This window comes from Tamandua tetradactyla, chromosome 3, assembly GCF_023851605.1.
Source record: "Tamandua tetradactyla isolate mTamTet1 chromosome 3, mTamTet1.pri, whole genome shotgun sequence".
Taxonomy (NCBI): Eukaryota; Metazoa; Chordata; class Mammalia; order Pilosa; family Myrmecophagidae; genus Tamandua; species Tamandua tetradactyla.
The window spans coordinates 9,903,318-9,930,396 of record NC_135329.1 but is presented as its reverse complement, the minus strand read 5'-3'; the positions used below and the strand labels follow the sequence as shown (position 1 = coordinate 9,930,396).

Genomic DNA, 27,079 nt, shown 5'->3' with positions numbered 1-27,079 from the left:
ATGAAAAATCCATAGCCAGCATCATACTTAATGGTGAGAAATCGAAAGCTTTCCTCTTGAGATCAGGGATGAGACAAGGATGCATGTTGTCACCACTGTTATTCAAAATTGTATTAAACGTACTAGCTGGAGCAGACAGAAGAAATAAAAGGCATCCAAATAGGAAGGGAAGAAGTAAAAGTTTCATTATTTACAGATAACATGATCCTATACTTAGAAAACCCTGAGAAATCTACAGTAAAATTACCTGAGGTAATAAGTTCAGCAAAGTGGCAGGATACAAAATTAATGTACGAAAATCAGTAATGTTTCTATACACAAGCAATGACCTATCTGAGATGGCAACTAAGGAAAAAATTCCATTCAGAATAGCAACCAGAAGAATTAGGTATCTAGGAATAAGCCTAACCAGGGATGTTAAGGACTTATATGCAGAAAATTACAAAAAATAGCTAAAAGAAATTTTAAAAGACCTAACAGAAGGAAAGATATCCCATGCTCATGGATAGAGGTTGAATATTAGTCAAGATGTCAACTCTACCCGAACTACAGATTCAATGCAATACCAATAAAATTCCCAGCAATGTACTTTGAAGACTTGGAAAAATTGGTTATCATATTTATATGGAAGGAAAGGAGACCTCAAATAGCTAAAGACACCCTAAAAATGAAGAGCAAACTGAGAGTTTCTATCATTTCCTGACATTAAAGCTTACTATAAAGCCCCAGTGGTCAAAATAGCATGGTACTGGCACAAAGACAAAAGGACTGACCAGTGGAATAGAATCAAGAGTGCAGAGATTGACCACCAAATTTATGGACATTTGATTTTCGATAAGGCTCCCAAATCCACTGAATTGAGACAGCCTAGTCTTTCCAATAAATGGGCATGGGAGAACTGGATTTCAGCAGCCAAAAGAATGAAAGAGGACCCCTACCTTACACCCTATACAAAAATTAATTCAAAATGAATCAAAGACCTAAATGTAAGAGCCAGTACCATAAAACTTCTTGAAAAAAATGTAGGGAAACATCTTCAAGGTCTAATAATAGAAGGTAGCTTCTTAAACCTTACACCTAAAGCACAAGCTGTGAAAGAAAAAATTAAAAAATTAAAAAATCAAGAACTTCTGTGCCTCAAGGACTTTGTTAAAAAGGTGACGAGGCACCCAACACAATGGGAGAAAATATTTGGAAACCACACATCAGATAAAGGCTTGATATCCTGTGTACATAAAGTAATTATACAGCTCACCAACAAAAGAACGAACAACTCAGTTGTAAAATGGGCAGAGGAAATGATAGGCACTTTTCTGAAGAGCAAATACAGATGGCTAAAAAGCATATGAATAGCTACTCATCTTCATTGGCTATAAGAGAATGCAAATTAAGATGACAATGAGATACCACGTCTCATCTGTAAGAATGGCTGCTATTAAACAAACAGGAACCTATAAATGTTGGAGAGGATGTAATTGAAACACTTATTCCCTGTTGGTGGGAATGTGAAATGGTCCAGCCACTATGGAAATCAGTTTGGTGATTCCTCAGAAAATTAAATATTGAGTTGCCCTATGACCTGGCAATGCCAATACTCAGTATATACCCAGAAGAGTTAAGAGCAGTGACATGAACAGACATTTGCATACCAGTGTTCTTAGCAGCACTATTCATAATTGCCAGGAGATAGAAACAATCCAGGTGCCCATCAACAGACAAGTGTATAAACAAAATGTGGTACATACATATGATGGAATATTATACGGCATTTAGACAAAATTATGTCCTGAAACATATGACAACATGGATGAACCTTGAGGACATAATGCTGAGTGGAATAAGTCAGACACGAAAGGACAGATACTGTATGATTCCCTTACTATGACTCTGATAACCGCCAGTGTTCTGGAGCAGCTAGAAGGAAAAATCTGAGTAAAGGGCATGGTAGCCCACGACAAACCCTGGGAACTTTTCTGTAGCTACTTAGTGAAGTGTGCTTTGAAAACTGTTGCTTTTTTTCTTTGTGTATGTATGTTATATTTTACAACTAAAAAACGGCTTTTAAAAAACTATTGACAGTTATAGTAATATTAGATAAAATAAATTCCTGAAATAAAAACTTGAAAATACTTAGTAACATAGCTCATTACTATAGCAAAGTTCATATTTGTAATAGCTTTTTATTTGATATTTTGAGAACACACAGTTTTCATAGTTAATCAAATGGTACTTAACATACTGTTTAATATTTAGAATTCAAGTGACTGATATCTGTATTTATAGATTTTTTTTCCTTCCTTCCTTTAGTTTTAAGTTGGTTTATGAAACATATTATACAAACAGGCTTTATAATGATTACTTAGCTATATTTTTTAATATGCCTATGGATAAACTAACTAAGATATCCATTTTAGGTAGTTAAGATTTCTATATGTCAATTGTAAAAAATATATATATCTTTGTATTTTCCTGAAATAAGACAATTATTTAGTAACATAGGTCATTACTATAGCAATGCAGGTATTTGTAAAAACTTTCTGCTGGATGTTTTGAGAGCATTCACAGTTTTAACAGTTGATCAAATGGTATCTAAGTTAGTTTTTAATACTTAGATTTAAGAACTTTGTTATCTGAATATGTAGATTTTTTCCTTGTTGCCTTAATTTTAAATTGGTTTATGAAACCTACTATGCAAACACAGGATTTACAATGATTATATGGATATTTTATTATTTAAATATGCCTATCGTTAAGCTAACTAAGATATCCATTTTTGGTGGTTCTAAATGTATTGTTTGTTTTCTTAAAAAATATGCATAAAATAAAATAAATTCCTGAAATCAAAAATCTGAAAATATTTAGTAACATAGCTCACTATATAGCAAAGTTGGTATATTGTAATAATAAAATACTTGATATTTTGAGAGTGCACACAGTGTTGATAGTTAATCAAATGTTATTTAAGATACTGTTTAATATTTAGAGTTCAAGTAACTGATATCTGTATTTATAGATTTTTTTCCTTCTTTGCTTTAATTTTAAATTAGTTTATGAAACATTGTACAAACAGGCTTGGTGATTACTTAGATTTTTTTTTTAACATGGGCAGGCACCAGGAATTGAAAGATTTAGCTTATCCACAGGCATATTAAAAAAAAAAAAAGATACTCATTGCAGGTGGCTAAGATTTCCATATGTTAATTAGAAATATTTGTATCTTCATATTTTCCTGAAATAAGGAAAATATTTAGTAACATAGGTCATTACTGTAGCAATGGAGATATTTGTAAGAACTTTCTACTGGATATTATGAGAACATTAATAGTTTTGACAGCTAGTTCAAATGATCTCTAAGTTAGTTTTTTTTTTTAACTTTTTTTATTGTATAGTATAACATATATACAAAGCAAAGAAATAAAAAAGCAGTAGTTTTCAAAGCACTCTTCAACAAGTGGTTACAGGATAGATCCCAGAGTTTGTCATGGACTACGTATGATCCTCTCATATTTTTCCTTCTAGCTGCTCCAGTATATAGGGGGCTAGTGGGCTTATATACTTTTTTAACCTTACACTCGACTTTTTTTTCCTTCTTTTTTTGTAAACAATAACATATATACAAAAAAGCTATAAATTTCCAAGCACAGCACCACAATTAGTTGCAGAACGTATTTCAGATTTTGACATGGGTTAGTTTCACAATTTTATGTTTCTACTTCTAGCTGCTCTAAAATACTGAAGACTAAGAGATATTAATTTAATGGTTCAGCATTCATATTCATTTGTTAAGTCCTATCTTCCTTGTATAATTCCACAATCACCTTTGATCTTCCATTACTTCTCACTGAGGTTGTTTGGGCTATGGCAGTTCTAAATTTTTGATATTGGAAGGGTCTGTCACTAATATGGGGTAGGGAGATGGAACTATTTGATGTTCTGGAGAGGCTGGGCTAAGTTTCAGGACTTATCCGGACCAAGGACCCATCTGGAGGTTGTAGGTTTCTGCAAGTTACTCTAGTGCCTGGAACCCTTGTGGAATCTTATACATTGCCCTACGTGTTCTTTAAGATTGGCTGGAATGTTCCTGGTTGGCAGGTTATGATAGGTAGTGAGGTCTACCTGAAGCTTGCACAAGAGCATCTAGGTTAGTTTTTATTTAATACTTAGAATTTAAGAATTTTACTATCTGAATATGTAGATTTTTTCCTTGTTGCCTTAATTTTAAATTGATTTATGAAACTTACTCCACACACACAGACTTTACAATGATTGTGTGGATACTTTATTTAAATGTGCTTATGGTTAAGCTAACTAAGATATCCATTTTTGGTGGTTCTAAGTGTATTGTTTTTCTTAAATAAAAAAATTAAAAAGAAAAAAAGCCAAAAAAAAAAAATATCAAAATGTCCAGGTTTCAACAGAAGGTAAAAAATATACAAAAGAATCAGAAAGCAATAGTCCTGGCCCAGGCAAAGAATATTAAATCATTAGAAATCATCAGTGAGTCAGACCAGACCTGAGACATACCAGGCGATGACTTTTAAAGTTGGTATTAAATATGCTCACAGAGCTAAAGGAAAACATGAACAGAGAATTAAAGGAAACAGGAAAATGGTAGAGAAACACAAAGAGAATGTCAATAGTGAGATATAAGTTATGAAAAAGAACCAAACAATAACAGAAACTTAAAATTCCCTAGAGGAATTCAACAGCAAATTGGAGCTGGCAGAAGAATCAGTGAACTTCAAGATAAACCAGTTGAAATAATTCAGTGTGAAGAGCAGAAAGGAACAAAAATGAAGAAAAGTAAACAGAGCCTGAGGAACTTTTGGGCCACTCTCAGACAGCAATATTTACATTATGGGAGTTACAGAAAGAAAAGAAAGAGACAGTGGGGCAGAGACAATATTCTAAGAAATAATGGTTGAAAACTTCCCACATTTAACAAAAGACATGAATATACACATTCAAGATGCTCAGTGAACTCCAAATAGGATAAACTCAAATAGACACACACACTGTGACACATTATAATCAAACGGTCGAATAACAAAAATAGAGAATTCTGAAAGCTGCAAGAGAGTGTGTCATACAAGGGAACCTCAGTAAGATTAAGTGCTGATTTTTCGTCAGAAACCATGGAGGTAACAAGGCAGTGGGATGACATACTTAATGGGGTGAAAGCAAAAATTGTCAACCAGGAATTTTTTATTTGGCAAAATTGTCTTTCTGATGAGGAAAAGACTGAGGCATTCCTAGATAAATAAAAACTGAGGGAGTTCATACCACCACTAGGCTGGCCCTAAAAAGATATCCTAAAGAGAGTTCTGCAAGGAAAGGGCTCTAGACAATGTATTGAAGCTTTATGAAGAAATAAAGATATCAGAGGAGGGTAATGACACAGGTTAATATAAATGCCAGTACTATTGTATTTTTTATTTGTAACCCCACTTTTTATTTCCTGAAGGCTCTAAAAGACAAATTCATACTATGTAATGGTAAATTAGGTGTTGGACTCATAATGTATAAGCATACAATTTGTGACAAGAACTACCTCAGGTGAAGGGATGGGGTAGATAGGATCATAGTTTTTGTATACTATTGATGCTAAGTTGGTATCAAGGCAAGTGAGATTGTTATTGATTTAGACTGTTAAGTTTTGTTTGTTTGTTTGTTTGGTTTTTTTGGGGGGGTACATGGTCCGGGAATTAGCTTGGGTCTCCTGCATGAAAGGTGAGCATTCTACCACCGAACCATCTGTGCACCCTTAGGCTGTAAAGTTTTAAGCCCCATAGTAACTACAAAGAAAATATTGTAGAATATGCAAGCACTTAAAAACTGAAATTAGAGTACAGGCTGCCAGGGATGGAGGCATGGGAAGTGGGGAGCTAACACAAAATGGGTGCAAGCCTTCTGTTTAGGGATATAGGAAGATTTTGGTGCTGAAGATGGTAAGAGTACTGCAGCATTGTGGATGTGATTATCCTGCTGAATGATATGCCTGGAAGTGGTTGAGATGAGAAAATTTATGTTGTTTGTATATTCCCACAGTTAGAAAAAAGAAAGACCAACCAAACAGGCACTGACAGTTAAATACAGTACGTTATTCTGGATGGTTTCTATCAAGGGTGGAGAAAAAGCTCAAAAGACATTATTGAGACGTACAAAAATAATATGGAATATAGACTATAAGCTTTAGGTCAATGTTAAATTTCTTGAACTTGATTACTCAGGGTAGTTATAAAAGTGAATATCCTTTTTCTTTGGAAATGTACATGACAAATGTTCAAGAATCTTGATGTATACAACCCACACTCAAGTGTTCAGAAAAAGGATTGATAGATAGATGGATAGATAGATTGAGATTGATTGATAGGATGATACAGAAAATGTGGCAAAATGTAAAAATGGTGGATCCTGGGTATCAGTGTATAGAAGTATGTTGGAATTGTCTATATGGGATTGGTATTATTTTTATAATTACATGATTGAAAGTGTTTCAAGATAAAAATTTTTTTTAAATAAAAGAACAGAAAGAAATAGAAGGAAACTTCCTCAACATGATAAAGGGCATATATGGAAAGCTCACGGTTTATGTCATACTCAATGGTGAAAGACTGAAAGCTTTCCAGAAAAAGAAATAAAAGGCAAGAAGTAGAACTTTGACTATTTGAAAACAACATGATGATATATTCAGAAAGTCCAGGAAAACCTGCAACAAAGCTACTAGAGCTAATAAAACAACTTCAGCAAAGTAGCAGGATGCAAGATCAAGGCACAAAAATCAATAGCATTTCTAGACACTAGTAATGAGCAAGTTGAGGAAGAAATCAAGAAAAAAAGTTCTGTTTACAGAATGGAAAAGGATCAAATATCTAGGAATAAATATAACCAAAGACTTAAAGAACATATACACAGGAAACTACAAAACATTGCTAAAAGAAATAAAAGCAGACCTAAATAAATAGAAAGACATTCTTTGTTCACAGATTGGAAGACTAAATATGGGTAAGATGTCAGTTCTACCCAAATTGATTTACAGATTCAATGCAATCCCAATCGAAATTTCAACAGCCTACTTTGCACAAATGGAAAAGCTAATTCTCAGATGTATTTGGACATGTAAGCGGCCCTGAAGAGCCCAAATCATCATGTAAAAGAAGAATTAAATTGGAGGATTCACACTTCCTAGCTTTAAAGCATGTTACAAAGCTGCAGGGGTCAAAATAGCATGGTACTGGCATAAAAATAGGCATAATGATCAGTAGAACTGAATTGAGAGTTAAGAAATACTTCCTTTATCTATCATCAATTGACTTTTTTTTTCCAATTCCAGATCTATTCCGTGGTTTCTTTTTTTATTTTATGACAAATCTTCACAGACATACTATCCACACATGGTGTAAAATCAGTGGCTCACAGTATCATCACTTAGTTATGTATTCATCACCATGATCATTTTTAGAACATTTCCATCATTCCAGAAAAAGAAAAATAAAATTAAAAAACCCTCAAACATCCAGTACCCCTTACCTTTCCCTCTCAGTGACCACTAGTATTTATGTCTACCCAATTTATTTTCCCCTTATCCCCCCTATTATTTATTTTTTATCCATATTTTTATTCATCTGTCCATATCCTGAATAAAAGGAACATCAGTCACATTGTAAAAGTTGTATCTTTAACAGTGGTCTTAAAGAATAAAGGCTAGTAGAACACAGCTCAGTAGTTTCAGGTACTTCCCTCTAGCCACTCCAATATACCATGAACTAAAAAGGGGATATCTATATAATGTGTAAGAATAACCTCTCAACTCTGTTTGAAATCTCTCAGCCACTGAAACTTTATTTTGCTTATTTTTCTCTTCCCCCTTTTGGTCAAGTAGGCTTTCTCAATCCTATGATGCCAAGTCCAAGCTCATCTGGAAGTTCTTTCCCACATTGCCAAGGAGATTTACTCCCCTGGGAGTGATGTCCCACGTAGTGGGGAGGGCAGTGAGTTCACCTACTGAGTTGGTTTAGAGAGGCCACATCTGAGCAACAAAAGAGGTTCTCTGGAGTTGACTTTCAGGCCTAATTTTAAGTAGGCTTAGCCTTTCCTTTGATCAATTGATTTTTGACAAGGCTACCAAGTCCACTCAGCTGGGACCTAAAAGTCTCTTCAACAAATGGTTCTAGGAGAAGTGGATAGCCATATCCAAAAGAAGGAAAGAGGACCCCTATCTCACATCTGCTGCAAAATTAATTCAAAATGGATCAAAGACCTAAATATAAGAGCCAGGGCCATAAATCTCCTAGAAGAAAATATAGGGAAGCATCTTTAAGATCTTGTGGTAGGCAGTAGTTTCTTGGACTTTATACCCAAAGCACAAGCAGCAAAAGAAAAAATAGATAAATGGGACCCCCTCAAAATTGAATACTTCTGTGCTTCAAAAGACTTTCTCAATTGTCTATATTTTAGAACCACACCTACTGTTTGAGACCAAAGGAAGAAAGGTTTATTATGTCTGGAACCTGAATTTTCTGTAGCACATAATCTAACCCAACCTGTCTGGATAGCTCATTTGAGCAATTGAAACACAGGGAGCTTAATTTAAAATGAGGGCCTTTAATCCTGTATAATTTAATATAATGCCTGGATGCATCTTAGAATATATTAAGCAGATATTGGCAAATACTTTGCCAGTTGAGGGATGGGAGAAAAAATATGAACTATTAAACCTTAACATCAGGGAATCCTCTGATTCAATGTCAAACATTAGAGATACCCAAATCAGTAGGCCAAGCCTTGATCCTGAGGCTTACTCTTGTGAAGTTTATGTAGGTGGTGGAGGATTTCTTTTGTTGCTCAGATGTGGCCTCAGTCTCTCTAAACCCAGCTCTGTAAGTGAAATCATTGCCCTCCCCGCTACGTGAGACATGACATCCAGGGGTAAGAGTCTTTCTGGCAGTGTGGGAGATGACTCCCAGGGTTGAGTCCAACCCTGACACCCTGGGATCAACAATTCCATCCTGACCAAAACGGGGAAAGAAGTGTAACTAATAAAGTACTAGTGGCTGAGAGAGTTCAAATAGAGTTGAGATGCTACTCTGGAGGTCACTCTTATACAAGCTTCATTCAGTTAGACATTGCTACCTATCATAACCTGCCAAACCCCGACCAAAATCATTCCAGGCAATCCTAAAGAACACCGAGGGCAATATATAAGATTCTACAAAGGTTCCATGTGCTAGAGTAACTTTCCAGAAATTTACCTCCAGGTGGGTCCCTGGACCTGAAACCTCAAGGGCCCAGCAAAAAAATGGAACATCAGCTAGTTCCATTTCCCTACCCCATGTTATTGACAGCCTTCCAATATGAAAAAGATAGAATGGCCATAGCGCAAATACTCCTTAAGAGTGGGATAGAAAGATCAAAGGTGATGATGGAGTTATACAGAGAAGGTAGGGTTTAACAAACAAATATGATTGCTGAATCATTAAATTGATATTTCTTTTAGTCTCCAGTATCTTAGAGCAGCTAGAAGTAAAAATCTAAAATTGTGAAATTGTAACCCATACCAAACTCTGAAATCTGTTCTATAACTAATTCTTGTGCAGTGCTTTGAAATTTATTGTTTTGTGTGTATATATATTATCTTTCACTAAAAAGAAAAAAAAGTTGATTGTGATGATTAAAAAAATGTTTATTTTTTCTAGCCTCCTATATTCTGGAGCAGCTAGAAGGAAAAATCTGGATATCATGTCCCATGTAGTAGGAAGGGCAATGATTTCACTTACAGGGTTACACGATCTGTCCTGTAACTACTTGTTGAAGAGTACTTTGAAAACTGTTGTTTTCTTTCTTTGCTTTGTTATATTATACAATAAAAAAAAAAGTTAAAAAAAATATTTAAAAAAGACTTTGTTAAGAAGGTGAAAAAGCAGCCTACTCAACAGAAGAAAATATTTGGAAACCACATATCCAATAGGGTTTGAAATCCAGAATATATAAAGTAATCCTACAACTCAACAATAAAAAGAAAAAAAACTAATTTAAAAATGGGTGAAAGACATGAATAGACATTTTTCCACAGTGGAAATATAAATGACTGAAAAGCAAATGAAAAGATGCTTAACTTCACCAGCTATTAGGGAAGTGCAAACCATAACCACAGTGAGTTATCATTTCCCCTCAACTAGAATGGCCACTGTTTTTAAAAAAAAAAAAACAAAAACAGAAAACTAAAGGTGTTGGAGAGGATACAGAGATAGGAACACTGACTCACTGTTGGTAGGAATGTAAAACGGTGTAGCCACTGTGGCAGATAGTTTGGCATTTCCTCAGGAAGCTAAGTATAGAATTGCCGTATGATCCAGCAATCCCACTGCTAGATACACACAGAAGAAATGAAAGCAGATTGAACACCGATGTTTACAGTGGCATTATTCACGATTGCCAAGAGATGGAAGCAACCCAAGTGTCCATTAACCAATGAATAGATAAACAAAATGCAGTATATACATATGATGGAATATTTTTCAGCATTAAGAAGGAATGAAATCCTGAAGCATGCAAACATAGATGAACTTTGAGGACATTATGTTAAGTGACATAAGCCAGATGCAAAATGACAAATATTGTATGATCTCACTAATATGGATTATAATGAGCAAACTCATGGAGTTAATATCTAGAATATAGGTTACCAAGCTATAGAATAAGGGTAGAGAATGGAGAGCTGATGCTTAATTTGTACAGAAATTTTTATAAGGTTGATTGTAAATGTTTGGAAATGAATAGAGGTGACAGTAGCACATTATTGTGAGTGTAATTAACAGTGCTGAATTGTGTGTTTGTGGTTGAAAGGGGAAGTTTAAGGTCATGTATGTCACTAGAAGGAAAGCTAGAGGATAAAATGTGGTGCTGTATAGCATAGTGAACCCTGGTGGGGACAATGAATGTGGTTAATGGTACAACTATAAGTGTGTTCTTCCATGAACTAGAACAAATGTATGTCATTATTACAAGGTGTTAATAATAAATTAAAATATGGTAAAAAGTACACCTGATGCAATCTATGGATTATAGTTAATAGTAATACTTTAATATTCTGTAAGGTACCACACCAATGCCAAGTATCAGTAATGGGAGTCGGTGAGTATAAGGGTATGGGGTTTTTCTTTTTGGAATAATGAAAATGTTCTCAAGTTGATTGTGGTGGTGAATGCACAACTCTTTGATTATACCATGAGCATTGCTTATACACTTTGAGTGGATTGTATGGTGTGTGAATAAAACTTTTAAAAAATTTTTGAAAGGTTCTGTGCCACAAACTGGGGAGAAAATATGACTTAGCTAATGTCTTCACTTTGAACTTGTAGCTTCTGAAACCACAAACCAATAAAATCCTGTTGTTTAAAAAAAAAGGTTCTGGAAAGGCATACATAGTATGACTCCCTTTATATAAAATTGTATACATGTATCTGTTTTTCATAGTGCATCTAAAAGGATGTTTACCAAGCTATACTTTTCTGTATTGTTTGGGTTTTAACATGAACATATATCAATTTTATAAAATAAAAAAGTTTTTTAAAGGATTTTAAGATGATGCTCTGTATTCTGTTGTTGGGTGGAGTGTTCTGTAAATTTCAGTTAGGTCAAGTTGGTTGATAAGAGTGTTTAAGCCTTCTGTATCTGTTTGGGTTTTCTGTCTACAGTTACCAAGAGAAGAATGTTCATCTCAATCTATATTCATTTACTTGCCTATTTCTCCTTTCAGTTCTTTCAGTTTTTGCTTTATGTATTCTGAAACTTTTTTATTATATGCATACACATTTAGGATTATTATTTCCTCCTGGTAAACTGACTTCTTTGTTATCAATTCTTCATCTTTATGCCAGTTGACATTTCTTATTCTGAAATCTACATATTAATAAAAACCACTCCAGCTTTCTTTTGCATACTGTTTACAAGGTGCATATATTTGCCTCCTTTTACTCAGTCTGTCTGTATCTTTATATTTATGGTGAATCTCTTTTTTAAATTCAATTTTGGCCTTTTTTTTTTTAATACATATTCTGGGAATCAAACCTGGGTCTCCTGCATGAAAGGCATTCTACCACTGAACCCCCAATCTCTGCTTTTTAGTTGCAATGTTTAGATCATTTTCATTTAATGTACATGTATCAGTCAGGATTCAAGCAGAGAAGTAGAATCAGGAGGAGATGAATATTAGGAGATTTATTGCAAAGAGTTGGCATTTATACAGTTGGGGCTGGCAAAGCAACTCTAAAATCTATGTGGTGAGCCATCAGGAAAAACAGACTGGAACTATCAGGCATGGATGAAATATAGCTATCCACAAGTGGGATATCTTCTTCATCAGGGAGACCTCAGTTCTGCTCTTAAGGACTTTCAATTGATCAGATCAGACCCACCCAGATTAATTAATTAGATCAGACCCACCCTGATTATCTAGGATAATCTCTCTGCAGTCAACTGATTATGGATTTTAATTATGTCTCCAAAATGCCTTCTCAGCAACACCTAGATTAGTGTTTATTGAATAACTGGGGACTGTAACCTAGCCAAGATGACACATCAAAAAACCATCACAGTATATATCTTTGTTTAAATCTCCCATGTTTTCTATTTGTCTCATCTGTTTATTCCCTTTTTCTTCCTGTCCTATATGTGAGCCCCAGGAAGCATCAGACTACTCCTTTATAGTGTTTCTTTCTACAGCCTCAGCTAGCTTCCTCTAATGCATTTTCCAAGCAATACTCAGCCAAAGTTAGAAGGGGCCACTGTGTAATCGCTGGCACTCATTCTATCTACTAGCTACCCTCTAGTATCCTAGCTCACAAATTACAGTTGCTTTGACCTTTCTGCAGAGCTGCGTCGTGACTCGCATAGGTTCTCTCCACTTTTGCCATTCAGAGATTTTTGGTCTTAGTTCTTTGACTTCCTGTCACACACAGGTTCAAAATAGAGCACATTTTTTAAGGGAAGATTGGTTTTCTATTTGTTGCAGGCTCCTCCCTCTATGGGATTTTTGTCTCCTAAGTACTGCAAGATGGCCCAAGATTGTATTTCTTACCTCAGCCACCCTCTCCTCTAGTGTGACTCCTCTAAGACTTGACTGAGAGTCTATTTATTCTACTCTTTAGGTTTTTTGAATCTAGCTCTTTAGTGTACTACCTCAAGTAGATATGGCAGATACCTTCAGCAGGAAACCAGTTGCATATTTGTTGCCAGTGCTCGCCTCTATAGAAGTGCTGTGTCCTAAACATTATGACACTGGGAGAGATTTCACTCTGCCTTTCTGGCCCAACTCCTCTAGCCTTCTATACCACCTTAGAACTCCACAGATGCTCCATGGAGAAAACTGGCCTTGTGTCTGATTTCTTCTAGTTTTAGATCTCTTAATATATGACCACTAAAAGCTCCAGTGTCTTCTCTTTCCCCTCGTAGCACCCTTCCTGAGCAAAGTCCAATCTTCAGCCCACATGTAAAAGTATCACATATGCATGCCTAGGGAAGAAAATGACCAGCAGTTATCAGTTCACTTTGGATAGCTCTTCTGTCTCTGAAATTTTTGTTCATACAGTCCTTGTTGATTCATATAGCTTTCTAGTGCCATTAAAAATGTGATTTCTGGAGTTTATTCATTTATTTCCAGTTTTATAATAAGAATACATGAGATATACTATAATATACTAAAAAATGGAAGCCAGACTGGGATGGGTTAAGACCTTGCTTTCTACCTAGAGCCTGTTGTTGCACTGTGTTTAATGTTATTCCCCTTCTTTGAATCCATAAGTCTTGACTTGTCCACCTCCAAGTCTCTAGTCTGAAATGGACAGCTGTGCTGAGAGTGGATGCTAAAGGCTCTGGAATGTCTAAGATTTTACCTACCTGGGACTGATCTAAGCCTGATAAGCTTTCCAGTCTGTTGTGTTCATTTTTACAGGACCAGGAGTAAAACCTCCAGAGGAACGGACAATTGAATACTTAGAAGAAGTTGCAGTTACTTTTGCCAAAGAACTAGCTGATAAGAAGATTTCTTCCAAGAGACACAAGGGACTGGTAGAAAGTAAGTCTCATTTTTAAAGAACAAAGGCAAAGCTTCTTTCCTGGGAATTTAATTTTTTTTTCCTGGTATGGTTTAGAAAAGAGGAAGAGGTAAATATATTATTTACCCTGAGCTTATAGTCAGCTTTTTAACACTGGTGAGGAAAAGCCATCATCTTAAAACATTTTATTTTGGAAAATTCTAAATATTAAATCAAAAGTCTAATAGTATAACAATGTAATACATACTCATATATACCCATTTTCCAGCTTTAACATTTATCAAGTAGTAAAACCATATTTAAAGAAGTGCTTAACCTTCTTGACCAAAAGGCGAAAAGAAATGCAACAAGATAGTTTTAATGGCTAAGAGATTTCAAATATAGTCAAGAGGTCATACTGGAGGGTATTTTTTATGCATTATATAGCTAATCCTTTTTAGTTTCTACTATATTAGAATAGCTAGAAGGAAATACCTGAAACTGTTGAACTACAATATCCTTGATTCTTGATTCTTTGTTGTTGTTTTTTTTTTTGGCATGGGCAGGCTCCAGGAATCAAACTCAGGTCTTGGACATGGCAGGCAAGAATTCTGCCACTGACCCACCATTACACAGCCCTGCAATAGCCTTGATTTTTTATGATGAGTGTGTAACTATGTGGCTTTTATGATGTGACCGTGTAATTGTGAAAACCTTGTTACTAACTCTGCCTTTATCCAGTGTATGTGTAGATGAGTAAGATTAAAAGATGAAAAATAAATAAATAAATAATAGGAGAGGATAGGGATATGGGATGTTTTGGGTGTTCTTTTTTATTTTTATTTTTTGGAGTAATGAAAATATTCAAAAATTGATTGTGGTGATAAATGCACAACTGTGGTGAAACTGTGAGCCATTGGTTGTATACTTTGGATGATTATATGGCATGTGAATAAATCTCAATAAAATTGTATTAAACAAGTGCGTAGGTTGAAGTTTAAATTGTGTACATCAGAATAAAAAACACTTCTTGCAGATAGCTAAGAATTACTATATTTTAGGCAATTTATAACACAAGCTAAAAGGGAGGCTTTCCATTCAGCATCTGAAAGCATTTTACTTTACAGAACTGACATCGTATGCGATGACTATTCCATTTATCAGGCAACAGATTTACAAGAAGGTGGAAGAAAAAGTACAAAAGCAGACCAAAGGCCTTTATCCTGCACCTCTGAAGATAATTGATGTGAGTCTTAACCCCATATTCCCACATTTCTTACAGTTCTTCTTTTCATGTAGAGCACTACTATTTCTTGCCATTCTGGACTATGTATGTCAGTGTTAAATTTCTTAATTCTATTAAAATACCAAAATAGGAGTAAAGCATAGCAGACTATAAGTGTTCATATAAAGTGATATTTTGGAGGAAATTAGTGCTAGACATACTCACTGGTTGATGAATTCAAAGCTATCAGTGTAAACCAGGGAAGTAAACTAAGACATATCAGTATAAAAGGTCAGTAAAATGTTGGGCATTAAGAGATAGTTGATAAGCCAACTCAGCAGATAAACTCACAGTCTTTCCCCTTACGTGGGACATGACTCCCAGGGATATAAACCTCTCTGGCAACGTGGGGCATGACTCCCAGGGATAAGCCAGGGTCTAGCATCATGGGATTGAGGAAGCCTTCTTGACCAAAAGGGGGAAGAGAGAAATTAGACAAAGTTTCAGTGACTGAGAGATTTCAGACAGAGTCAGGAGGTCTTCCTGAAGGTTATTCTTATGCATTATACAAATATCCCCTTTTAGTTTTATGGTGTATTAGAGTGGCTGGAGAGAAGTACCTGAAACTGTTGAACTGTTGAATTCCAGTAGCCTTGATTCTTGAAGATGACTGTATAACTCTATAGCTTTTATAGGTCACCCATGTAATCATGAAAACCATCTGACTAATGCCTCTTTTATCCAGAATATGGACAGATGAGTAAAAAAATAAGGACAAAAAAATAAATAATGGCAGGGGTAGGGATAGGGGGTTAAAAAAAATTGGGTAGATTGCAATACTGTTGGTCAGTGAGAGGGAGGAGTAAAGGGTATGGGATGATGGGTTTTTTCTTTTTATTTATTTTTCTGGAGTGATATAAATGTTCTAAAACTGATCATGGTGATGAAAACACAACTATGTGACAAAATTGTGAACCATTAATTGTATACTTTGAATGGACTATATGGTACATGAAGATATGTCAATAAAAACTCTTTTTAAAAAAGAGAGAAATAGTTGAAACAAAAGTTACAGCTATATTCTGCCTTAAGTCAAAACCATTGTTGATACTTAAAGTATCAATGTTTCGTGGACTTCCCATTGATCTAATTATCAAAAAGTTTTAATGATAAGGTAATTTCTGAAAAAGATCAAGAATAATATATTAGCTTGTTAAAGGCTGTCAGAATGCAATATACCAGAAATAGAATGGCTTTTAAATAAAGGAATTTAGTAAGTTTACAAGTTTACAGTTCTAAGGCTATACTAATGTCCAAACTAAGGCGTCCAGAGAAAGACATCTTGACTCAAGAAAGGCTGAGGGGTCTAGAACACCTCTGTCAACTAGGAAGGCATGGGGCTGGCATCTGCTGGGGTCTTTGGCTTCTGATAGCTTTCCTGGGGGGTGTTTTTCTGCCTCCAACTTTCTAGGTCTCAAGTTGGCTCTCCCGGTTCTGTTGGCTCTGAAGCTTTTTTCAAAATGGTTCCCTCTTAAAGGACTCCAATAGGTAGATAAAGACCCATCTCGAATGGGCAGAGATACATCTCTGTGGAAACTACCTAATCAGAGTCCCCATCTACAATTGAGTGGGTCACATCTCCATGGAAACAACTTAATCAAAAAGATTCCATTCTGAGCTGGGACTCAACCTCAAGGGATTGAGAAAATCTCTTCCACCAAAAAGGGGAAGAAAGAAATGAGACAAAATAAAGTGTCAGTGGCTGAGAGATTTCAAATAGAGTCGAGAGGTTATCTTGGAAGTTATACTTACACAGTATATAGATATCCCCTTTTTAGTTTAAGGTATATTAGAGCGGCCAGAGGAAGTGCCTGAAACCGTAGAGCTGTGCACCAGCAGCCATGTTTCTTGAAGATGACTGTATGGTAATATAGCTTTTACAACGTGACTGTGTGATTGTGAAAACCTTGTGTCTGATACTCCTTTTATCTATGGTATGGACAGATGAGTAAAAAATAGGTGTAAAATAAATAAATAAATAATAGGGGGAACAAATGTTAAAATAAATTGAGTAGATTGAAATACTAGTGATCAATGAAAGGGAGTGGTAAAGGGTATAGGAAAAAAATAAAGGGAACAAAGGTTAAAATATATTGGGTAGATGGAAATACTAGCGGTCAATGAGTGGGAGGGGTAAGGGGTATGGTATGTATAATTTTTTCTTTTTTCTTTATCTTTCTTTTTCTGAAGTGATGCAAATGTTCTAAGAAATGATCATGGTGATGAATATACAACTATGTGATGATATTGTGAGCCATTGATTGTACACCAACTATGGAATGTTCATATGTTAAGAATGTTCATGTTTGTATGTTGTTTTGTCAGTAAAAATATTAAAAAAAAAAGATCCCATTCTATAATATTGAATTATGGCTTCTCTGGGGTACATAACAGTTTCAAACCAGCACATAGGATAATGATCACAGGGTTAAAGAAACTGTTGTCTAAAAATAGACTTTAAGTGGCTCAGTGGTAGAATGCACAATTCCATGTGGGAGACCTGGGTTTGATTTCCAGACCATGCACCCCCAAAAAATAAAAAGTAGACTTTAAAACTTATAACTCTTCAATCTGGAAAGTCCAAGATTAAGAAAGCATAGAATCAAAAACTTCAAAATTGAGAATGAGTCAGTCAACAAATATTTTTTGAGTAGAAGACACCACAGTACATAAAAAATGAAACGTGATCCTCTACCTCCATTTGTCTCATAATCTGGGTTTAAGAAGGTTGTGTGTGTGTGTGTGTGTGTGTGTGTGTATGGAAAGGCTCAGGCAACAGTATGAGAAACATTATAAGAAAGCATAAGATTAATGGACAGATAATTGGGACAGAGGAAAATTACCAAGTGCTCAGAGGAGGGAACAGTTGCCGTGAGCCAAAAAGATGAGGAAGAGCCTTACGGGATTTGACCTGAGCCCTGAAGAATATATACAGAATAGAGCAGGGGGATGTAACGCCAAGGGAGATGGATATGTTGAGCAGTCACAGAAGCAGGAAAACAGGAAGCTTCTTCAAGGAACATTCAGCAAAACTGGTTTTTGTAGAGGAATAGTGAGGTGTCTGTCTGCAAAAAGGCAGATGAAAGCTAGATTTTAGAAGACTGTCAGTAGTGAATTGAAAATTTGACTTTTGTCCTATATAGATTGTAGAGAGCTGTTTTCATTGTAGTGTTTAAAAATGGATTTGATAGAGAAATTTGGCCGTTGGATTTGGAAGCTGTTTTGACAATTCAGTCTTGAAGTTTGAATAAGACCTGAGATGTAATAGTAAAAGTGAAAATATGAAGGAAGTAAGATATTTGCTAAAGAGGGATGATGCATTAAGTTTTAGATGTGTTGAGTTTCAGTTTTGTAGGAAATTCAACAGCAGTTACAATAATGAAGTCAGGGTTGGGAATGTTAGATCTGTGTATTCTTTTTTTTTCTTTTGTCATGCTCTGAAATTGTGATGATTGAGTGCAAAGTCATCTCTTCATCTTTTACATTTCCCAATGTATATAAAATAGTACCTACCTCAAATATTAAATTGAATTTCATAGAGGTTATGATTAGTGTGATAAACTAGGGGATGCGTCCAAGGAAGAATGCATAGAGAGAGTAAATGGCTGGAAGTGGAACTTTGGAGATTACCTGCATTTGGAGAACAGAAGAGAAGTGGGAGGAGTAATTATACAGGAAGGGAGGTGGGTAAGAGGGAAGGATAAATATATTGAACTCAGAAAGGAGTGATTACCCCTCTTTCTCTGACAGAATAAAAGAGGATTCCGAGTTGGATATGGAGATAGAATTTGAGCGATGGAGCCTCTTGTGTTTTTTCCCTTTTTCCCTTTTCTCCTGCTCCTTCCAATTTATGCTGGATTTAGCAGTAGCCCCAGAGTGGGAGAATTAAGTCAGTCTTAAGAACCAGGTACTTGGTCATCTTTACTTTTTCACTCCAGTTTAGACTTTTAACTTAACACTTCAAAAGCCAGTAATAATGGAAATTTTATTCAGCATTATTGTCTCACCGTTCTCTTCCAATACTGAACAAATGCTTTATACATTTTTTAGGTGGTAAAGACTGGAATTGAGCAAGGAAAGGAAGCTGGCTATCTCTCTGAATCTCAGGTAAAGTTATTTCCTTTAAATTTTTTATTAGTAGTTATGTTGCAGGCGAACCAAAGATCTAATACTGTATATAAAGCTGAAAAAAGAAAAAGTATCCACATCCTGTAAAAATTATTTTCTTCCAGCAGTTATCGTTTCTTATGATTAATCTGAGTGAGCGGGTGGATGCTAAGAGGGCCCAGTGGTCTACAAATATTTGGACTGCCCTCATTTTTTTTTTTTTTAAATCTCATTTCATGTTGACCCAGTCATGACAAGTAGTGAAAATAGGCATTTATGATAATGAGGATGAAATTCACAGGAGCAGTGTTATAATTCTTTCAAAATAAACTCACTTAGGGATGTTTTTGTCTTGCAATTTGGCTGGTTTCATTGTGATAAAATAGATACATTGATAGAAAAGTATGTTCTTTACTTGTTAGGGCCTAGAGATGAACCTTTGAAGCCCAGACCCTTTTTTAGTGAATTAGAAAAGTAAAGCTATGGAAAAAGTTAGCACAACCTCTTGGTGTAGAAAATCCAAAAGCTGAGTTATATCCAGAACCTGTTCCAAAGCAGGGGTCTGAAAGTGCTGCAGATAGCAAAGGGAGAAGGAAAGGCCCATCAGCAGGGGACAGGCTTCTGCAGCACTGGCACCCCTGCACTCAGGCCCTCGGAGCAGCTGAACCTTTGCAGACAGGCCTGAACTGAAGCCATCTCCACCTCACTTAGACTGGGAGCTTCTACCTTCTCTTGTTCCCTTTTACTTTTCAGCAATTTGGAGAGCTTGCAATGACCAAAGAATCAAAGGCCTTGGTGGGACTTTACCATGGCCAGGTCCTGTGCAAGAAGAATAAATTTGGAGCTCCTCAGAAGGATGTTAAGTAAGTTAAACTCTACACAGAAGCCCTTATGAATTGTACAGTGTGGCATAGCTTATAGATGCTTCTGAAGACCTACAAGTCTAGTTAATATCAATTCAGTCTTGCCCTAAACCTTCTGTCCTGACCACAGTAGATACCTCAATCCCTCCATCCTACGAAAAACCTTTTGGCTTCCAAAGTGCTATGCATTCTGAGTATTTTCCAGACCCCTCTAATATATATCTATATTAAAGAGGCTGTTTCTTGTCTCACTGTCTTAGAAGTCTGGTTTAAGTCCCCTTTTTCTAAAATAAATACACACGAGTATGTTTAATGAAATTGTTTAGCCCTGTGACTTAAGAAACCATCCCTGGGTATTCACACTTCTTCATCATTAAAAAACAAAGCCTCATTGTAGTTGTTAAGTCTTGTCCTTTTAGTTTATAACTTAAGCCTTTGAGATTCTGATTACCTGTTTCATGTCTCTTCTCTACAGCCAGGCTTTCAATGTTATGCTACCTAAATGGCTCTTACACATCCTAAGTTTTGTAATGATCTTTAACTCACGTTCTAGCTTAGAGTTTCTCAACCTGGGAGATTCTGTCACCCATGCCCCACCCCAAGGGACATCTGGCAATTTCTGGAGATATTTTTCATTATCACACCTGCAGAGGGGGAGATACTACTGGCATCTATTGAATAGAGAGGCCATAGAAGCTGCTAAGCATGCTACAATGCACAGGCAAAGAATGGGTCCAGCCTAAAATGGCCATAGTGCTAAGGCCAAGAAACCCCGTTCTAGCTGAACAAGAAAAGCAGTTAATGTTTCCATCATCTCCTTCCCCTCACCTTGAATGAGATTACAGTCCAAAGTAGAAGATAAAATGGAAAGGCAGTCAGAGCCTTGCATTCATTGGAATGGATGTGTATGGGGGGGGGCACATTTGAGGGAGGGTTAAAGTCTGGAAGCAAAGACCATCCAGGAGGCTTTTGAACTGATCCAGGTGAGAGGTGATAAAGGCACAGATTAGAGTGGTGACTGGGAGGACAGAGAAAAGAAAAGAGCACATTTCAGTAGAAATCAAATTTAATTAGAAAATGGTAGAATCACTAACAAATAAGTAGTTGGAAGAGGTGAGGTTAGTCTTTGGGCATACTACTACAAGTTGGTTTTTGTTTAGAAAACAAAAATAGTCATAGTGACTTAAGCATATACTGATTTGTTTTGGGGGTTCTCCAGACATGATTAAAGAGCAGTATAATTCTCTCTTCTTGGGTAGACCAGTTTTTTTAGACCTAATGGGTTTTTGCATTTAACATTGAAAATGAGTGATTCATTAAAGATGTATTGTTACAGGTAAAGATTATTTTGAAACACCTTATTGTTGTGCTTGCTTTATTTGCTTTTTCAGATGATAATTTTGCAACCTTCCACTCTTCCTGAAATGAGTAAGAGTTGTTTACCAAAGTCCTTCCATCCTTTTCTTTCAGACATCTAGCTATTCTTGGTGCAGGGCTGATGGGAGCCGGCATTGCCCAAGTCTCCGTGGATAAGGAGTTAAAGACTATAATTAAAGATACTACACTAGCCGGGCTAGGCCGAGGACAGCAGCAAGTGTTCAAAGGGTAAGCCTGCTCTTTGCCTTGTCTCTCATTTGCCAGGAGTTAGAATGTTGTTGTTTTTTACCCTCATAGACTCCTTTTCCCTGAACCACACTCTATAGTTAAACCAAGTTTCTTTTGATTTTTAGGAATGCTAATTCCTTCTTTCACTTTGTTTTGTTGCAAATATTGTAGACCATCAACATCTTTGAAGTCTTTATAGTCTTTGAGTGCAGAAGGGAAAACTGTATTAGATATTTTTAAATGTCATTTACTTTATGCCGTGGTGTTCTAGTTTGCTAGCTGCCGGAATGCAGTATACCAGAAGCAGATTGGCTTTTAAAAGGGGGAATTTAATAAGTTGCTACTTTATAGTTCTAAGGCCAAGAAAATGTCCCAGTTAAAACAAGCCTATAGAAATATCCAATCTAAGGCATCCAGGGAAAGATACCTTGGTTCAAGAAGGCCAATAAAGTTCAGGGTTTCTCTCTCAAGTAAAAAGGCACATGGCAAACAGTCAGGGTTTCTTTCCCCTCTGGAAAGGCATGTGGTGAATGTGGTGCCATCTGCTAGCTTTCTCTCCTGGCTTTCTGTTTATGACGCTTCCTGGGAGGCATTTCCTTCTTCATCTCCAAAGGACGCCAGCTGTTGGACTCTCTGCTTCTCATGGCTACGTTGTTCTGCTCTCTCAGAATCTCCCCCTTTCTCTGAAATGTTTCCTCTTTTATAGGATTCCAGTAAACTAATCAAGACCCACCTGGAATGGGTGGAGACACATCTCCACCTAATCCAGTTTAACAACCACTCTTGATTGAGTCACATCTCCAGAGTGATGAGCTAATTAAAGTTTCATGCAGTACTGAATAGGGATTAGAAGAAACAGCTGCCTTTATAAAATTGGATTAGGGTTAAAAAACATGGCTTTTCTAGAGTACATACATCCTTTCAAACTGGCACACCTGGTACCAGAATAGACCTTCTCAAGTTTGTGAATTTTGATACAGCTCTGTTTAGTTGTGGTATTGTTTTGGAATGCCAAGACAGCAAATTGTGAGGACTGAGAATTGGTTTCGTCATATTTTCAATTCAGATATTATATACAGTCTGGTTGCTGAATAACAGCATTGCTCTGACACTAGCATCCAAGTATCAAAAAACAGCAGTTTCTCAGAAATGGACAGCGCAATACTACCTAACTGTGATATAATTATGTTAAAACACTGAATGAAGCTGCATGTGAGAATGATAGAGGGAGGAGGGCTGGGGACATATTGAAATCAGAAAGAAAGATAGATGTTAAAGATTGAGATGGTATAATCTAGGAATGCCTAGAGTGTATAATAATAGTGAAATGTACAAGGTACAATTTTAAAAATGTTTTTGCATGAGGAAGAACAAAGGAATGGCATTATTGCAGGGTACTGAAAATAGATGGTAATTAATATTTTAAAATGTCACCTTCCGTGTGAGACTAAAGCAAAAAAGGTTTATTTGGTAGAAAATTAATATTTTGACTAGTGCATTTCCTAATATAACCTATGTAGATAGTTTGATTGAATGCCATAAGTACTTGGAATCTCAGGTGGGACATGAGATTGTGCTGGTTTGTCCAGAGTGATGCCCCGATGAATCCCAGAGTGATTCGATCAGTGAGTGGAAAAGTATCTGCAAAGCCCCCTTTCGGGAGTGGTGAGAACGGGGAGAAATTCAACTTCCCCAAGTTGAATTCTTGATATTCTCACAGACAGTGTGGACAACCAAAGCTATAGGCAGAGCCCCCAGTCTTGGGGTTTGTTCATATGAAACCTAACCCCACAAAGGATAGGTCAAGCCTACTTAAGGTTGGGCCTGAGAGTCACCCCCAAGAGAGCCTCTTTTGTTGCTCAGATGTGGCCCCTCTCTCCAGCCAACACAACGAGCAGTCTCACCACCCTACCCTTCTCTACGTGTGACATGACTCCCAGGGGTGTGGACATCCTGGCAACCTGGGACAGAGATCTTGGAATGAGCAGAGACTCGGCATCAAGGGATTGAGAAAAACCCTAGAATGAGCTGAGACTTAGCATCAAGGAATTGAGAAAATCTTCTCGACCAAAAGGGGGAGAGATTCCAAACAGAGTCGAGAGGTTATCCTGGAGGTTATTCTTATACATCAAGTAGATATCATCTTGTTATTGAAGATGTAATGGAGAGGCTGAAGGAAACTGCCTGAAAATGTGGAGCTGTGTTCCAGTAGCCATGTTTCTTCAGGATGATTGAACAATGATATAGCTTTCACAATGTGACTGTGTGGTTGTGGGAACCTTGTGTCTGATGTTCCTTTTGTCTACCATGTCAACAGACAAGTGGAACATATGGAGTAAAAATAAATAATAGGGGGAAGAAATGTTAAAATAAATTTAGTTTGAAATGCTAGTGATCAATGAAGGCAAGGGGTAAGGGGTATGATAGGTATAATCTTTTTTTTTTTCCTTTCCTGTGTTCGTTTCATTTCTTTTTCTATTGTCTTTTTTGTTTCTTTTTCTGAATTAATGCAAATGTTCTAAGAAATGATGAATATGCAACTAGGTGATGATATTGTAAATTACTGATTATGTATGTTTTATTTTGTTTCTTATTTTTTAATTAATAAATAAATTTTAAAAAATAAACTATAAAAAAAAACAAAACAGCAGTTTCATGGTTACCAAAATGAGAAATTGCTGCTGTAGTAGAGCCTCCTTCCCTTGACTTCCTTTGGATACAGCTCTGCCTGGTTTCCCTTTTCCACCTGAAAAACTTCAGTCTCTTCAAATACCTCTCCCCATACTGTTGAAAACATACGTTTCCTATCCTCTCCTGGAAATAGTTTCATTAGACCTGAGAATTAGAACAATTAAAAATGTTTCAAACTGACAACTACCTGGCTTGTTGGTTGCTGATTATCTGAAATCAAATAATTTGAACCTTATCTGTAAGGCTTTAATTGAATGGTTCTTTGAACTTACATTCTTAGCTTTAATTTTTCTTTCAATAAAGGGGATTAGTGAGGTTTGGCATTATTCTTCATTCAGATAAAACCTCTAAGTCATTCATTCTGAATATGTGATCAGAGTGAAACCTAAGAAAACCTGTTTTCCTTAGCAATAAAAATAATCAGTTAAATGTCAGAGTAACAGGAATCCTTAACTCCCTATGGGAAAGAAGAAACCTAGAGTTAATATTTAATGTAATCAGTATAGTGTACTACTAGGTGCTGAGTGGGAAATGGACTGAAAATATAAGAAACAAAGCTTGTCTCTGTCTCTAGAAGATTACAATTATAGAATGTAAGCAAGTATTAAATCATGGTGAAGGACACCCACTGGCCATTTCCCCTATTGTAGAAAGAATTACTAGAGCTGCTCTCTTGTTGTGCCATTCTAGTATTCATGTCATTTACTTCTCTTTCCAACTCAGTTGTTTTATGAGTTGATGCAGCTTGTAAAAGTTAGGCTTTTAGAGGCATCTAGTAATGGAAGGAATGTGGATTTTGTAGTCAACCTGACTTTGCATCCTAGTACCCTCCCTTAGTAGCTATTTGATCAGCTGAGCACTTAGCCCCTCAAAGTGGGTAATATAATAATTTCTTCATAGCACACCATCTGGCCCACAAATACTCAATAAATGTTAGTTTCCTGTTCTCCTCCTCGGACTAGGAGTGTGTATGTATGTGTGTTTTGCTTTGCTTTTTTCCTAGATTGAATGAAAAGGTAAAGAAGAAAGCACTGACATCATTTGAAAGGGACTCCATTTTCAGCAACTTGACTGGGCAGCTCGATTACCAGGGTTTTGAAAAGGCAGACATGGTGATTGAAGCTGTGTTTGAGGACCTTAACCTCAAACACAGAGTGCTAAAGGAGGTAGAAGCGGTAAGTAAGGAGCCTGCTTGGCTTGAACCCCAGTGTAGTGGATGAAGGCCACTGAGAGCATTTTCAAAGGAGCTGTAGGAACTCATAGTTGTTTTTATAGAGCTAATTCCAATCAAGTTTTTCTGTGAACCCAAGCTCACAGTATAATTATAAAGGTCAAATCTAAGTCCCAAGGGAATTTTAGGTAAAAAAACCTTTGGGAAATCCATCCTTCTAAAGTCCATCCTCCCATTAATAATAAATTCCTTCTGTAGTCTCTGGCCTTTGCTTCCTTTATAAGAAAAGTTTAAAGTTGAATCTGACCAACATGACAGTCCTTCAAGGATTAAAAGTGACTATCCCTTATTCTCCACAGAACTAAAAAAAAAAAAAAAAAAAAAGCCTCATTCCTTTGACACTCTTCACAAGAAGACATTGTTTCTAGATCCCTTGCTGTTGTGGTTGCCCTCTTCAATATCTTTATCGTGTCTCAGTGTTCTGTTGCTATATAACAACCCATCGTAAAACTTGGTGGCTTAACACAACAGCTCTTTGATTTTTCACCGTCTGGCAGTTTGGGCAGAGACAGTTGGACCTTAACTGCATGTAGCATAGTCTGGGTCACGCATGTCACTGCACTCAGCTGGGAGCTTGATTAGGGCCTCTCAGTGCTCCCTCATGTGCTCTCCCTCTACCCAAAGCCCTTGGCAGTCAGGAGTCTAGCTGGAGTTTCTCTACAGCCTGGCTCCTGGCTTCCAAAAGAGCAAAAACAGAAGCTACTGGGCTTGTAGGGCTGGGCCGGGAACTGTCAGAGTCACTTGCACTGCGTTCTGTTAGTCAAAGTAAGTCACAAAGCCTGCTCACATTCCGGGGGAGGGTAAATAAACCCTGTCTCTGGATAGGAGGAAAGACCTGCATGTACCAGGAGGGGAAAAGTTGTTGCTAGCCATCTTTAGAGACATTAGTCTGCCCCTCTGAGAGATTTGCTGCCAGCATTAAACGCTTTACCATTGTTTATGCAACTTGAGACTTTATTAGCTTTCTTCCAGTCATGTGGTACTGTCGACTCATTACACTTTTGACTAATTAAAATCACATGGTCTTTGTCACAAGTTTACTGCCAGGCAGGTCTTGCCCATCATGTGCCTATATAGTTCTCTTCTTTCCCCTTTCTTTATTTTTTTAATCTTAATGCAGTACTTTACCTTTATATCTATTATAATCAATCTTACTTTACACTCAACTTCTCAGTGTGTTGAATGTGTCTGAACTTGATTGTTTTCTCTGATGCTAAGGTTCTTACTGTCCCAGATATGTGTAGATTCTACAGGCGTGCCTTCC

At 36.5% G+C, this 27,079-nt stretch overlaps 1 protein-coding gene across 2 annotated transcripts in view; it reads left to right on the top strand.

Annotated features, from left to right (window-relative positions):
* HADHA (hydroxyacyl-CoA dehydrogenase trifunctional multienzyme complex subunit alpha) overlaps positions 1-27,079 on the top strand; it is a 69,691-nt gene that overhangs the window by 35,102 nt on the left and 7,510 nt on the right. For both annotated transcript variants that reach the window (XM_077152333.1, XM_077152332.1), the window contains exons 8-13: positions 13,952-14,074; positions 15,161-15,279; positions 19,369-19,425; positions 20,179-20,288; positions 21,759-21,893; positions 25,588-25,759. In XM_077152333.1, coding sequence (XP_077008448.1) covers positions 13,952-14,074; positions 15,161-15,279; positions 19,369-19,425; positions 20,179-20,288; positions 21,759-21,893; positions 25,588-25,759 — 716 coding nt within the window. The remainder of the gene's footprint in view (positions 1-13,951; positions 14,075-15,160; positions 15,280-19,368; positions 19,426-20,178; positions 20,289-21,758; positions 21,894-25,587; positions 25,760-27,079) is intronic.